A 12,261-nucleotide genomic window follows, 5' to 3' on the forward strand; every position below is an offset into this window, starting at 1 on the left:
TGTTGGGTTCCCTTCTCAGGAGCCCTTGCTCTGTGTGTGATTGTAATTTCCGTGATGGTTCCCTCACAGGGAATTGTTTCTCTGGATGGATTCTATTATCCTGATTGCAGTGGGCACACTGAAAACACAAAGCAGTAGCAATGCTCTGGATTGAATTGAAATGAAGTGGCCTCCCCCTGTGTCATAATTTACAATTAATTAAATACTTTGGCTATAGAGCAGTCTATAAATACAGAAGAGGGAGGAGGTTTGCTGCTGTTTGGGATCTTTCACGAGGAATTGTCCTGTTACAGGCGGCACCAGAACAGTTTCCCGCTGAAGAATTCCCAATCTCCGAATCCAAAGTCAACATGGATGTGAATTTTCCTGGGGCTGCCTTTGTGATCGTGTCCTGTAAGGAAAGTCAGTCTGGATTCCGAAAAGAGTGAGTCATGGAGAGGGGCAGAGCTGGGTCTGAGCCTGGCAGCCCCGGGGATGCAGTTACCGATTTTTTGAGAGTTTTGTCTTCTCCGAGACTTGTTTTGAGCGGTGGCTGGGATGTTTTCCAGCCTGTTTGAGCCTAACCAAGCTGTGCTGCTGTTTCCCCAGCTCGTCCCTGTACAAGGCCCCCTGGGCTCGGGTGCTGGTCTATGGGCTGGGGCACAAGGTGAAGAGGAACGGGCAGCTGAACCTCATCGAGGCCGTGTGCTACCCCCGCGACGCCTCCCCCACCAACACCGGCCTCACGCCGCCCCCCACCACCAACCAGTACCCGGCTGTGATCACCCCCACGGACAGGGTGCACATCAAACTGGGTGAGCACAGCCACAGCACGAGGGAAAAGCCTTCACTGTCCTCTCAGAGCTCGGACCAGTTTTATTATGGCTTCTGGAGCACCTTCCTGTGTGCTCACCAGTCCTAGCAGCGCTTAGGGCAGGATTTTTGTACGAGGAATTCATTCTTAACCAAAAAAAGCCTGGTTTTATAAACACTGGCAACCACCTGATTCTCATTTTTATATTCCAGGAGTTCACCCAGCAGTGTTTGTATTCAAAACATTTTATTCAAAATACTCATTTCTGCAGTGTTGGTGCTGTTGGTGTTTGAGGAGCTGTTTCAGATGGAGAATAATTTTTTATTGCTTTTTTAGGTGTTTTTAGGACCCTCTTAGCCACAGAGTAATATATCTGCAGTGTAGCAATACTTAGGTCACCCCAGCTTCTCCAGCAAGAAAAATCATTAATATTCTTTTTACTCTTGCCCTAAGGGAGAGACAGTGGGATTTAGAGCAGTGAAGGTGACTGGGTGCAGTGAGTTCTTAAAACTTCCCCTTGGAGATCCTTAAGTTCTTCTGCTGATGTTGTTTTCAGTACCCATCAGACAGAAATAAATTAATTTGCGGCAAGTTCTGTATGTATATTTAGATATGTTCAGGCTCAAAATTGTTCTGTTTCTTTATGTGAATAAAATGTTCTCTGTGAATTTATAATTATAGATTATATCAACTTACCAATATAGAGAAACATTCCTATTTGTTTATTACAAGGTGCTGCAGAGAAAATTCTCACTTAACACAAGTTTAGCCTTGAAAATATCTTAAATATTACTGTTTTTACAGTAATATTGTTTTTATCAATGCTCAGAGTCATGATGAGGATTTTCTTGGACCTTTTTGCTTAGGAGTGTCTCCTCCTCCTGGAGCTGTGTTGGTCTTGCATTCCCTCCCCCTGGAATTTCCCCTGGCAATGGCATTCACAGAACAGCTCTTAACCTGGAAATTGGAAGATGGGGATGGAAAATCCGAAGATGAACTGGATACTATTCCTGCCTCAGTTCTCTTGCAAGTAGTGGAATTTTTAGGTGAGAATGGAGTATTTCCTTATTAATGAGCACTGATAATGTGCTGGCTCAGGTGGGGAGTTTAGGAAACAAAAATTACAGTTGAAATTTTCTGAGCTCTTCCACTATAAGGAAATTTTCTTGAAACTCCAGAAATTTTCTGTTGATTTGCAGTTCTTGGAATAACCTTCCTGTCTAAGTGCTGACACGACATTGCAATGAGCTTTTCTGGTGCTTTTTTTAATGGAGTTACTTTTGCAGCTGGTGTTGTAAAGCTGCTAAGAGTGAAACTGCTGACTGCCATGCCTTGCCTTCCTCACACAGGGAATTTCCTCTGGACAACTGACATGGCAGCGTGTGTGAAGGAATTGATCTTTCACCTCTTGGCCGAGCTGCTTCGCAAGATCCACAACCTGGAGCAGAAAAAGAATCCAGCAGGGTTGTCCTCATCCATTGCCCTGCAGCTGAACCCCTGCCTGGCCATGCTCATGGCCCTGCAGTCAGAGCTGCACAAGCTCTACGATGAGGAAACCCAGAACTGGGTGTCTGGGAATGCCTGTGGTGGCTCTGGGGTCGGAGTGGCCGACCAGGGAAGATTCTCCACATACTTCCATGCCCTGATGGAAGTGTGCCTGGCTGTGGCAGAAGTCACCTTGCCCATCAACATGAGCGTGACAGCCAATGTGATCTCATCCACCAGCGCCCCAAATCTTAGTGACTCCTCCTCCTCCTCCTCATCTTCCCCAGGGCAGACACCACAGAGCCCGAGCTTGCTGTCCAAGAGGAAAAAAGTCAAAATGAAGCGGGAAAAAACCTCATCCTCAGGGAAAAGGGCTTCATCCAGGGCGGCCGAGACGGACGCGGCGCTCCTCAGCATCGGGGGCAGCAAGCCTGAGGACATGCTGTGGTTCCACAGAGCTCTGACCCTGCTGATAATCCTCAGGCACCTGACCAAGAAGGACCCCCAGGGGCTGGGTGTGACCAACGATGCTGTGGCCGATGCCTGCCAGGCCCTGGTGGGGCCCACGGCCCACAGCCGTCTGCTCGTCATCTCCGGCATCCCCACGCACCTGGAGGAGGCCACCGTCAGGAATGCCATCAGGAAGGCCTGCAATGCCCACGGAGGGGTCTTCAAGGATGAGATCTACATCCCTTTGCAGGAAGAGGATCCCAAAAAAACCAAGGACAAAGCAGAAGGAGGCGAGTGCAGGACGGAGCTGGAAAAGCCGACGGTTTCCAGCAGCGCCGACAGTTTGGACATCAGCAGCTCCAGCAGCGTCACGCCGGCCATGAGCGTCAGCGCCTCGGCATCCACGAGCCAGGCTTCCCTCTGCAGCTCCCAGGGCATATCCCGGACTGTCAGCGACATCTCAGTGGACCAGTTCCAAGCAGGGCTGGAGCTGGCCATCCCACCCGGATTGCTGGAACAGCCGCACGTGGTGTCCAGCCAGGAGAGTTTGGATCTTTCCCACTGCAGCACCGGCAGCCTGGGCAGCCTGGGCAGCCTTGGGGAGCCGCTGGACAACGTGGAGACAGCGTCGGTGTCGGACGTGGGCTCCATGTACACGGTGACATCTCTGGACAATCAGCCGCTGCTGTCACGGCCCATCAAGGGCTTTGCTGTGGTGGAGGTAACAGAGAGGGGCCTCTGGAGCTGGGGTTTTCTGGGAGAATGGGATTGCACTCTAGGAACTGGCTCTTTCTCCATGGGTGCAGGGTCAATGTATGTCTAAGAATGCCATGTGAGTCCAGGGAGACTGGGAATTCTCAGCTTGGACAGGATGGCTGAGGAACACGGAATTCCCTGCTCCACATTCACAGTGTTGGGAACAATCCCTGTGTCTCAAAGGACAGAGGGGACCCAGTAGTGGAGTGACCCAGCAGCAATTGGAAAACAGAAGGAAGAAGGGAAGAAGTCTTGTGTGTTGCAGCTTGTAGAGCTTGTTGTCACAGGGTGCTGCTGAAGCCAAGACTGTGAATAAATTCCTAAGGGATTAAGTTCCTGGAGGATTGGTAGCTGTGGAGCACAGCAGCCACTGCAGCTTTCAGCTGAGGAAATCTTTAAACTGATTTGCAGAGGCTGGGAGAACACGTCAGGGGGAAGATCAGTTCATTTCCTCTTTCATGTGCCTTTCTCCAAGGTTTGCTCTGGCCACTGCTGAGATGAATTTAGAGACTGGGGCCCTTTTGGTTTGACCCACAAGGCAATTATTTAATGTTTAATCAGTGGATTTTCACCTATTTTGAACCACCTATGGTTTCCTCTATAAAGCTACTTTAGGAGAGATGATAAATTTTGTTGCTGTCTGGTTCCAAATTAATTTTTAAAAGCATTGTGGGTGGTTGCCATCGGTGCTGCATCACTCCAGGTGTTCAGCTCTGCACAAGAACCTCCCTCTCTGCTGCTTCCACAAATTGCCTGCTGCAGATTTTATCAGGACCTTCGAAAAGCCCAGCCATTCCTGATAGCCTGGGAATGGAGAGGGATGTTTTTGTATAGTCTGGGATTGTATCAGTTCCCCTTTTAGAAGAAAAGCAGCTTACTCAGATGGAAACTCTGCAAGTTGCTATTCTTGAGCTGTTAATTGACATTAAGACATCATTGAAATACAGAATTAAATGTGTACAAAAAGCTGCCAGAGTGTTCACATGGAAACTATTCCAAGTCTGGAGCTGCTCTGACAGTGGTTATTCTAGGAATCAAAGGAAGTTACTGTTCCCCTTCCCAATCTGTGTGGCTGAGGCTTCAAGGCCTGTGCTAATTTTGATTTTTCTGAGTGGAGAACTGAGGCAGGGACAGCAGAATTATGAATAATGCCAGGTTACCTGGCTGACCCCTCAGCTCTTCCCTGCTGTTCCCAAGGGCTGTCTCCAGACTCACACATGGGATAGCTGGATCAGAGCTGTGCCTGATTAACTCCCAGCATGAGGATTTCAGTGGGCAGATGTTCTCAGAAAGGATCTTTTCTAGGCTGAACCTGAATTTTGGCATCAAATTATTGATGCAGCAGAGTGTTAGAAGAGAAACAATAATGATCATCTGGATGGGGAGGGGGAAAAAGCTTAAACCCCAAATTCCCATGAATGGAAGTGAATTTGTTTTCTCAGAATTGCTGTGAATTAATTTCAATGTTTGTACAGATACGGTCAAGAGCTAAAATAGAGAAAATCCGAGCCAGCCTCTTCAACAGCAGTGACCTCATTGGCTTGTCCAGCCTGGATGGGGAGGATGAGCTCATGGAGATGTCAACTGAAGAGATTTTAACTGTTTCCACTGTAAATCAGAGTTTGTTTGACACCCAGGGGAGCCCAGCACTAGAGGATTATTTCAATGATAAGTCAATAAAAGGTAGGTGGTTTGATATGGGCAAATCTCACTTGTATTGGGCATTTTTGGGGATGAGCAGGGCTCAGATTCTCCTTTTCTGTATAAATCAGCGGTGACAACGAGCCAGGGAGAAATTCCAAAGCAAGTTTTATCCCTGCAGGAGCTATTTGCAAGCTGAACATTGCTCAGTTGTCCACCCAGCTAATCAAATAAATCATAAATAAATAAACAAACCGCTCCTCATCAACCCAAAAAACTACTGATTTAATTCTTTCAGGACTTCTTTTGAGAAAATAGCCGCCAAAATAATTTTTGACTGCTTGGTTCAGTTGATAGGTGTTGGTGTCTGTCTGCACAGCGTAATTTTTATCCTGGCATGATAAATAATCTGCTTTTTTCATCCCCACTACTCCCACAAGTAATAATTAGAGGATGTGGCCAGTTCTCTGTCTTTAATGGGGTGCAGAAGGAGCAGGTTTTTTACTGCAAAAGTGATTTCCCATCTCAAAGCAAGTGCCATGTAATAGAATATTTTATCTGAATGCAAAATGTATTTTCACATTTCCAATTCTAACCAATTCTCGTGGTATTTTGTACCAAATTGTTGTTGGTTTGGTTTTTTTCTTTTCATCAGGTGAAAAACTGGTGCCAGGTGCTCGGGAAGTTCTCACAGAGATCTTTAAAAGCTGCATCCATTCGGAACAAATGCTGAGCCTGACCCCAGCCAAGCCCATCAAGGTGGCTGACATTTACCTCAGCAAGGAGCAGATCAATTCCCAAACCCCTGGGAACCTCCTCCACGTCTTCTTCACCAACGTCCGCCCTCCCAAGAAGGTGCTGGAGGACCAGCTGACCCAGGTAGTGCTTTGCCAGCTGTTCTCAGCCTCTTTTAGTGTCGCTTGAAAGCACTGGGTGACCATTCACTTTCTGTGTTGGAAGATTTTAAGGAAATACGGAGTTCCCAAGCCCAAATTTGACAAGAGCAAGTACAACAAGGCGGGCAAGGAGCAGCACCCGGTGAAGGTGGTGAGCACCAAACGCCCGGTCACCAAACCCCCCACCAAGGAGAAGTCCATGCTCAACAGTGTCAGGTGGGTGTCCTCAGCCTTGTGGCACTTGTGGAATGTTGGATTTCACTGTAGAAATGCAGGTTTTTATCCCCCCTCCCTCTGTGCTTCCGTGTGTTGGGATGGGGAAAGTGACTGTGACGTTATTGTCAGAACAGCTCAGATTGCTGGAAGTTCTTCAGCAAAGTGTTTTTTTCCAGAGATTGGGGTGGAGTTGTTGGGATCTATTTATAGAACACTGGAATTGTGTTCATCAGTGTTCTATCCCAGTGCACTTATTCCAAAATACACATCAGGTTGGACAGGGTTTGGAGTGACCTATGGAAGGTGTCCCATGGCAAGGAGTGGGACTGGATGGGCTTTAGGATCCTTCCAACCCAAACAATTCTGGGATTCTCTGAACAGATGAAAGGAAACTTTTGATCCTAACACCCACTTTGTCCCTCAGCCGAACAGCCTTAAGTGAGAAGAAACCCACTGTAAAGCCCAAATCTCCTGAGAAGAGCAAACCTGAGGAGAAGGACCCTGAGAAGTCTCCCACAAAGAAACAGGAAGGTGGGAGCTGCAGGGAATTTTTTCTAGTTTTGCATCATAGAAAAGAAATCTTTTTATTGACATGTTTAGATAACCTCACGATAGATTTGGTTTGTCTTTATTTCTAACAAGTCTAACTTAATTTTTTTTAAAATAGTGATTTAAAATTCTGCTTTTATTTGTGTGTCTGTGATTCTGGGCCCATCAGCATGAGAGCAAATAGTTCTTGCAGCTGTGTGTAGGACATGTCAATAAACCAGGCAGAGAATTCCCTAAAGGGTGTATTTCCAAGGCTTTGGTGTAGTGAGGGTTTGGGATATTATGGGGTTGAACCAGGTGGGTTTAAATTGTGCTTCTCAATTTATATTGGGAAATGCTTCAACCACAAGTGGAAAATTGGATAACGGAGATGATGGAGATACCTCAGAACTTGTGGAGGAGGGAGCACAGCCATGCCATGACAGGGGTTGTGCTCAGAACTTTTCTCTAGTCAGGTGGAAGAGTGAACAGACACGAGTTTGGATTCCCCTCTTCCCTGTAGGAAGTGCCAGGTTAGCTCAGAAAAGGGGAATTTCAGCATCCAGCCAAATAGGGCTCCTTGATACTGGGTTAGAGGGAGCTATTCCAGAGGGCAGTGGGGGATTTGAGCCCCTTAGGGCAGTGAAAAAGGGCAGTGCCGCTGACTGAGGTGAGCGTGACCAGCGTGTGATAGATAGAGCTCCCCAGGAAGGGATCCATGGTGGGATGGGAGAGCAGGAGGAAGCTGGCAGCAGCCACCTCCTGCTCCTGTGTGGGGTGAGAACGTCATGGCAAGTCATGAACTCTTTGCTGGTCTGTGGTGCCAGTTCCTGAGGAGAAGTACCTGACCCTGGATGGATTTCACCGGTTCGTGGTGGACCGCTCCAAGCAGGACATCCGCAGCGTGTGGAGAGCCATCCTCTCCTGTGGCTACGACCTGCACTTTGAGAGGTACAGCTTGCAAAGCTCTTTGAGAGGGTGATACTGATACTGTGCTCACTTCAAAAAACTTGATCCCAAGTGTTCCTAATCCAAGAAGCTTTAACACTTTCATCAGTGGCTGCAAGGCCTGTAGAGGAAATTGCTTATTTCCTCAAAATATGTTTTAAAAGTCACGTGCTGTCCAAATGCAGGTTCCTGACTTTCTGTGCACAGCATGGCCAACAAAATCAGATGCCACAGTGTCCTTTAGAGCTTCCAAACTGTATAATAAATTATCCTGAAGAGAACTGTAGCTCCATGTCTGTTTCTGGTTTCCTTCCCTAGCCAGTGCACTGTTTAACTGGCAGGGTTGGTACTGAGTCAGAAATGCTGTAGAAGAGGGAACTGTTAAACTTCTTTTTATTATTGTAGAGGAAGAAACGCCCTTAAATGAATTCTCCTTATCTCCCTGTGTCAGGCCACAGGCTAATTGCCCCTTATCATCTCCAGAGGAGATAGGCACTAAGTGAGCTTAATAGGCTGTGCCTTTGTGCCTAATTACTTAATACCAGTGAAGGAATGGGGGTGATAAATCAGCTCTTGGCCTCACGCTGGGATTCTTGTCATGCTTAAGGGAAGGGGAGCAAAGAGCAGGGCACCAGCTTGTACTCCAGGTGTAGTCCTACTCCAAGTGTAGGTGCCCAGCTCACTGTGAGTGAGCAGCTCTGCCCCTGTCCCCTGCCAGGTGTGCCTGCATCGATGCCAGACACGCGCAGAAGGCGTCGCGCAAGTGGAGCCTGGAGATGGACGTGGCCCTGGTGCAGTACATCAACCGCCTGTGCCGCCACCTGGCCATCACCCCTGCACGCCTGCACCCCCACGAGGTGTACCTGGATCCAGCTGATGCAGCAGATCCCAGGATTTCCCGTCTCTTGAGTATGTCTGGGTGGTTTGCACGGAGGCTTCTTTCAGGGCACGAGCTGGGGAGGGCTTCTGGATGTCCCCAGGTGGAGGGGACTTTCCTCTGGAGGCTCAGTGGGATGAGGGGAGTGCCGAGTCTGGCTCTTCTCTCTCTTTGGGTGTGCTTGGGCAAAGTCAGGGATGCACTGCAGCTGCTCCCTGCTCTCCACACAGAATTCCCAGCTCAGGCTGGAGCTGGAAATACCTGGTGAGTTCAGCTTGCAGGGGAAGGAAGACTGGATTTTCATTCTGGACTTAGGCAGATTTTAGTCACCTAAATCCTGTTCTAAGCACTTGAAGAGGAAAACTCAGTGATAGTGGAAGATTCTGGACTCACACCCAGAGACTGGAGATCCAGGGAGGAACCTCAGGGATCACGGCTGTTCCTACATCCTCAGTGCAGGGATCAGAGGGGCTGCTTTGGAAGGAGCTTGTGTGGCTTCTGGACCAAAGCTGCTGGGATTTGCAGGAGCTGGGGGATCTGTTCCTGCTTCTGACTGGGAGTTTCCCCCCGCAGATGTCCCCGTGGAGAGCCTGCGGCTGCGCTTTGCCCTGCTGCAGTCCCTCAACACCACGCTGGAGACGTTCTTCCTGCCGCTGGTGGAGCTGCGCCAGACCGAGATGTACGGGAACAGCATCGCTGCCTTACTGCAGGAGGCCAAAGGTCAGCTGGGCACTGCCCCCAGGGCACTGCTGCAGGGCACTTCTCTCTTGGTTTGCTTTTAAGGAGAGGGGGATTATCCTTGTGAGTAGCTCATGGACACCGTGACCACAGAGGGAGTTGTTCCCTCTTCGGTGTCTGTGGGTCTTCATCCTCTTGGGAGTATCCATAAATCAAAACTCTGACTTAGTCACAAGCAGATCGGGTGAAAGTCCCAGGACTTCGTTGTTGTAGCATTAGCAAGATCAAGAAAATACCTATAGTGCATCAGAGGATTTTTACAGCCTTCATTAGGCACCAAAAACCCCACGATTTGGGTCATTACATTTCCCAGATTTGTTTTCTGAAGAAGATACAAAATTCACCAGGGATGTCACTGTGTGAAAGGACGTTTTTGTATTGGCCCAGCTGGAAAAAAACACTCCTAAACCAGCGTGGGGGAGTGAGGAATGTTGAGAGATTTCTCTTCATGGAGATATGAGGTATTAAATGTATTTTTGGGGCAGTGTCACAGCCCTATTTTTTCACATCATTTCTTGCGTGTAGCTTTACTGTCAAAGCATCTCAGATTGCTGGAAACTATTTGGCAAAGTGTTCCTGTTTACAGAGATTGTGGTGGAGTTGCTGGGACCTATTTATAGAACATTGGAATTGTGTTCATCAGTGTTCTTATTCCAGAAAACATGAGGAACAAATAGATGGGACTTGGAGAAACCTGGATGATGGAAGGTGTTCCCTGCCCATGGCAGGGGGTGGAACTGGATGAGTGGAATCATAGAAACCATTCCATGATTCTATGAAGTATTTTTTTTTTAAAAATTGGACTAGCCATGTGTCACCTACCTAATGAAGGGGAAATTTTTATTCTACCATTGTCCACTGGAGAATTTCAGGAATAAAATGGTGGGTAGATGAACTCTGCTGAAATGTGTTTGTTTCTTCAGGTTTAATCTTTTATGACACAAAAGTCACTGTCATGAACAGAGTGCTCAATGCCACTGTCCAAAGAACTGCTGACCACGCAGCCCCAGAAATCACCCTGGATCCCCTGGAAATCGTTGGAGGTACGGGAAGCACCGATCCTTTCCAAACCCCGTTTGCAACGAGTCAGAGCTGCTTTCCCCCAGCCCTGCTGCTGATCCATGATGCTGGAACTTCGTTTTTCCCTTTGTGTTGAACAGGGGAGATCCGTTCCTCCGAGAATTCCTACTTCTGCCAGGCTGCCCGGCAGCTGGGCTGCGTCCCCTCGTCCCAGCTCTGCGTCAAACTGGCCAGCGGGGGGGACCCCACCTACGCCTTCAACATCCGCTTCACCGGGGAGGAGGTGCACGGCACCAGTGAGTGGGGACAGGGGACAGGGAGTCTGCAGCACCAGGGAGTGGGGACAGGGACAGGGAGTCTGCAGCACCAGGGAGTGGGGACAGGGACAGGGAGTCTGCAGCACCAGGGAGTGGGGACAGAGGGTCCACGACACCACTGAGTGGGGACAGGGACAGCCTAGGTAACGTTAGGGAAATCCCCCAGGGACAGCCCAGCTTTTCACCAGGATGTGCCTCATGTAAACGCTAAGGAGCACAATTCTCTTGTGCATGGAAAAGAATGCAATCCCCCAGGATGTTGGCTCGCTTTGGGGTGCTGGTTCCTCAGTGTTTGCTCCAGGAGGAGGCTGGGGTAACCCCGGGTGAGGGGATTCAGCTTTGCAGAGCTGTTCAGTGGGGTATTGAGGCAGATCCCAAAGAGCAGAGGGATCCCTGCTGTCCAGATCCATGTGGGCTGTGCTGGTTGTGGTCCTTGGTGGAGATCCATGGGGGAATAGGGAGTCAGCCCAGAACACACTTCTCACGTCACCAGCTCCTGTCACCTGCCTGAGGTGTAAGGGGAGTGAGTGTGCCCCCATCAGCTGAGCCATGAGCTCCATGGGGCCTTCTCCCAAGGGGAATTCCTGTCTTTCGAAGGGCTGTGGTGGCACTGACAGTGTTTATGAGGAGATAAATGTTCTGGCTGTGGCTCAGCATCTGTGCTGATCCCTGGAGCATCGCCTCCATTGTTGTAGGACAGCCCCATCCATCTCCTAATCCAGCACCAAATCCCATTTGCAGGCCAGCTGGTGGAACAAATACTCCTGCTGTTCTAGAGTGCTGGAAAGCAAAGCAGCACTTACGAATTCAGCAGGGAACAAAGGAATATTGTCATTGTTTTCCCTCTCTCTTTTCCAGGTGGATCTTTCCGTCACTTCCTTTGGCAAGTGTGTAAAGAGCTCCAGAGCTCCTCCCTCTCTCTGCTCCTGCTGTGCCCCAGCTCTGCTGTCAATAAGAACAAGGTGTGAGATCCCAATGCCAAGAATGAGGGGGTTCTTCTCTTTCTGAATGCTGGGTTTGAACAGGAGTGGGACACATTTGGTCAGAGGTGCAGAGAGGCCTCAGATCCATGAAACCAAGCAGGTCCCACATCCTGGGAGAGCTGGAAGTGGGAGTTGGTGAATCCCGTGTTGCACCTCGTGTGCAACAGGTACTTGGAGAAGGAGCCCAGGCAGCAAAATGGAGCAGAATTAAAACTCCTGGGCAGAGTTCAGAGGGAGGAGGTTCAGCTGTCTGATTTAGAGGTTGTCTGTCCCAAACTGGTGAACTTCCAGGAATTTTTGTTCTGTGGCCTTACCCCAGGAATGTCACTAGGAAGATCAGTCACGTTGCCAGGAGAATAAAATGCTCCATCCATGCTATTTAGAGTCTTACTTTGTGCAGTAGATGTTCTCTAGAAACAAGACAAAGCTGATGGTCCAGAGAATTCTCACTACCTGAGGTATCATTCCTTCCTGGGAATATTCTCAGAGTGGGAAACAGCTCCTTTTCCTCAGCTTAAGACCAACTGTGTAGCAAACCTGGCTCTGCAAATCCAGGCTAGAAACATCCCACAGCTGAAAAACTTGGATCTCAGACTGATGTAAAAACTGCAGA

At 48.9% G+C, this 12,261-nt stretch overlaps 1 protein-coding gene across 4 annotated transcripts in view; it reads left to right on the forward strand.

Annotated features, from left to right (window-relative positions):
- Positions 1-12,261, forward strand: part of HECTD4 (HECT domain E3 ubiquitin protein ligase 4) — a 66,909-nt gene that overhangs the window by 49,390 nt on the left and 5,258 nt on the right. For all 4 annotated transcript variants that reach the window (XM_032128301.1, XM_032128303.1, XM_032128302.1 and 1 more), the window contains exons 58-71: positions 294-424; positions 589-794; positions 1,660-1,839; positions 2,143-3,449; positions 4,960-5,167; positions 5,781-6,004; positions 6,086-6,237; positions 6,662-6,768; positions 7,593-7,716; positions 8,432-8,622; positions 9,164-9,310; positions 10,252-10,371; positions 10,489-10,644; positions 11,524-11,627. In XM_032128301.1, the coding sequence (XP_031984192.1) occupies positions 294-424; positions 589-794; positions 1,660-1,839; positions 2,143-3,449; positions 4,960-5,167; positions 5,781-6,004; positions 6,086-6,237; positions 6,662-6,768; positions 7,593-7,716; positions 8,432-8,622; positions 9,164-9,310; positions 10,252-10,371; positions 10,489-10,644; positions 11,524-11,627 (3,357 nt within the window). The remainder of the gene's footprint in view (positions 1-293; positions 425-588; positions 795-1,659; positions 1,840-2,142; positions 3,450-4,959; positions 5,168-5,780; positions 6,005-6,085; positions 6,238-6,661; positions 6,769-7,592; positions 7,717-8,431; positions 8,623-9,163; positions 9,311-10,251; positions 10,372-10,488; positions 10,645-11,523; positions 11,628-12,261) is intronic.

This window comes from Corvus moneduloides, chromosome 18 (assembly GCF_009650955.1).
Source record: "Corvus moneduloides isolate bCorMon1 chromosome 18, bCorMon1.pri, whole genome shotgun sequence".
Taxonomy (NCBI): Eukaryota; Metazoa; Chordata; class Aves; order Passeriformes; family Corvidae; genus Corvus; species Corvus moneduloides.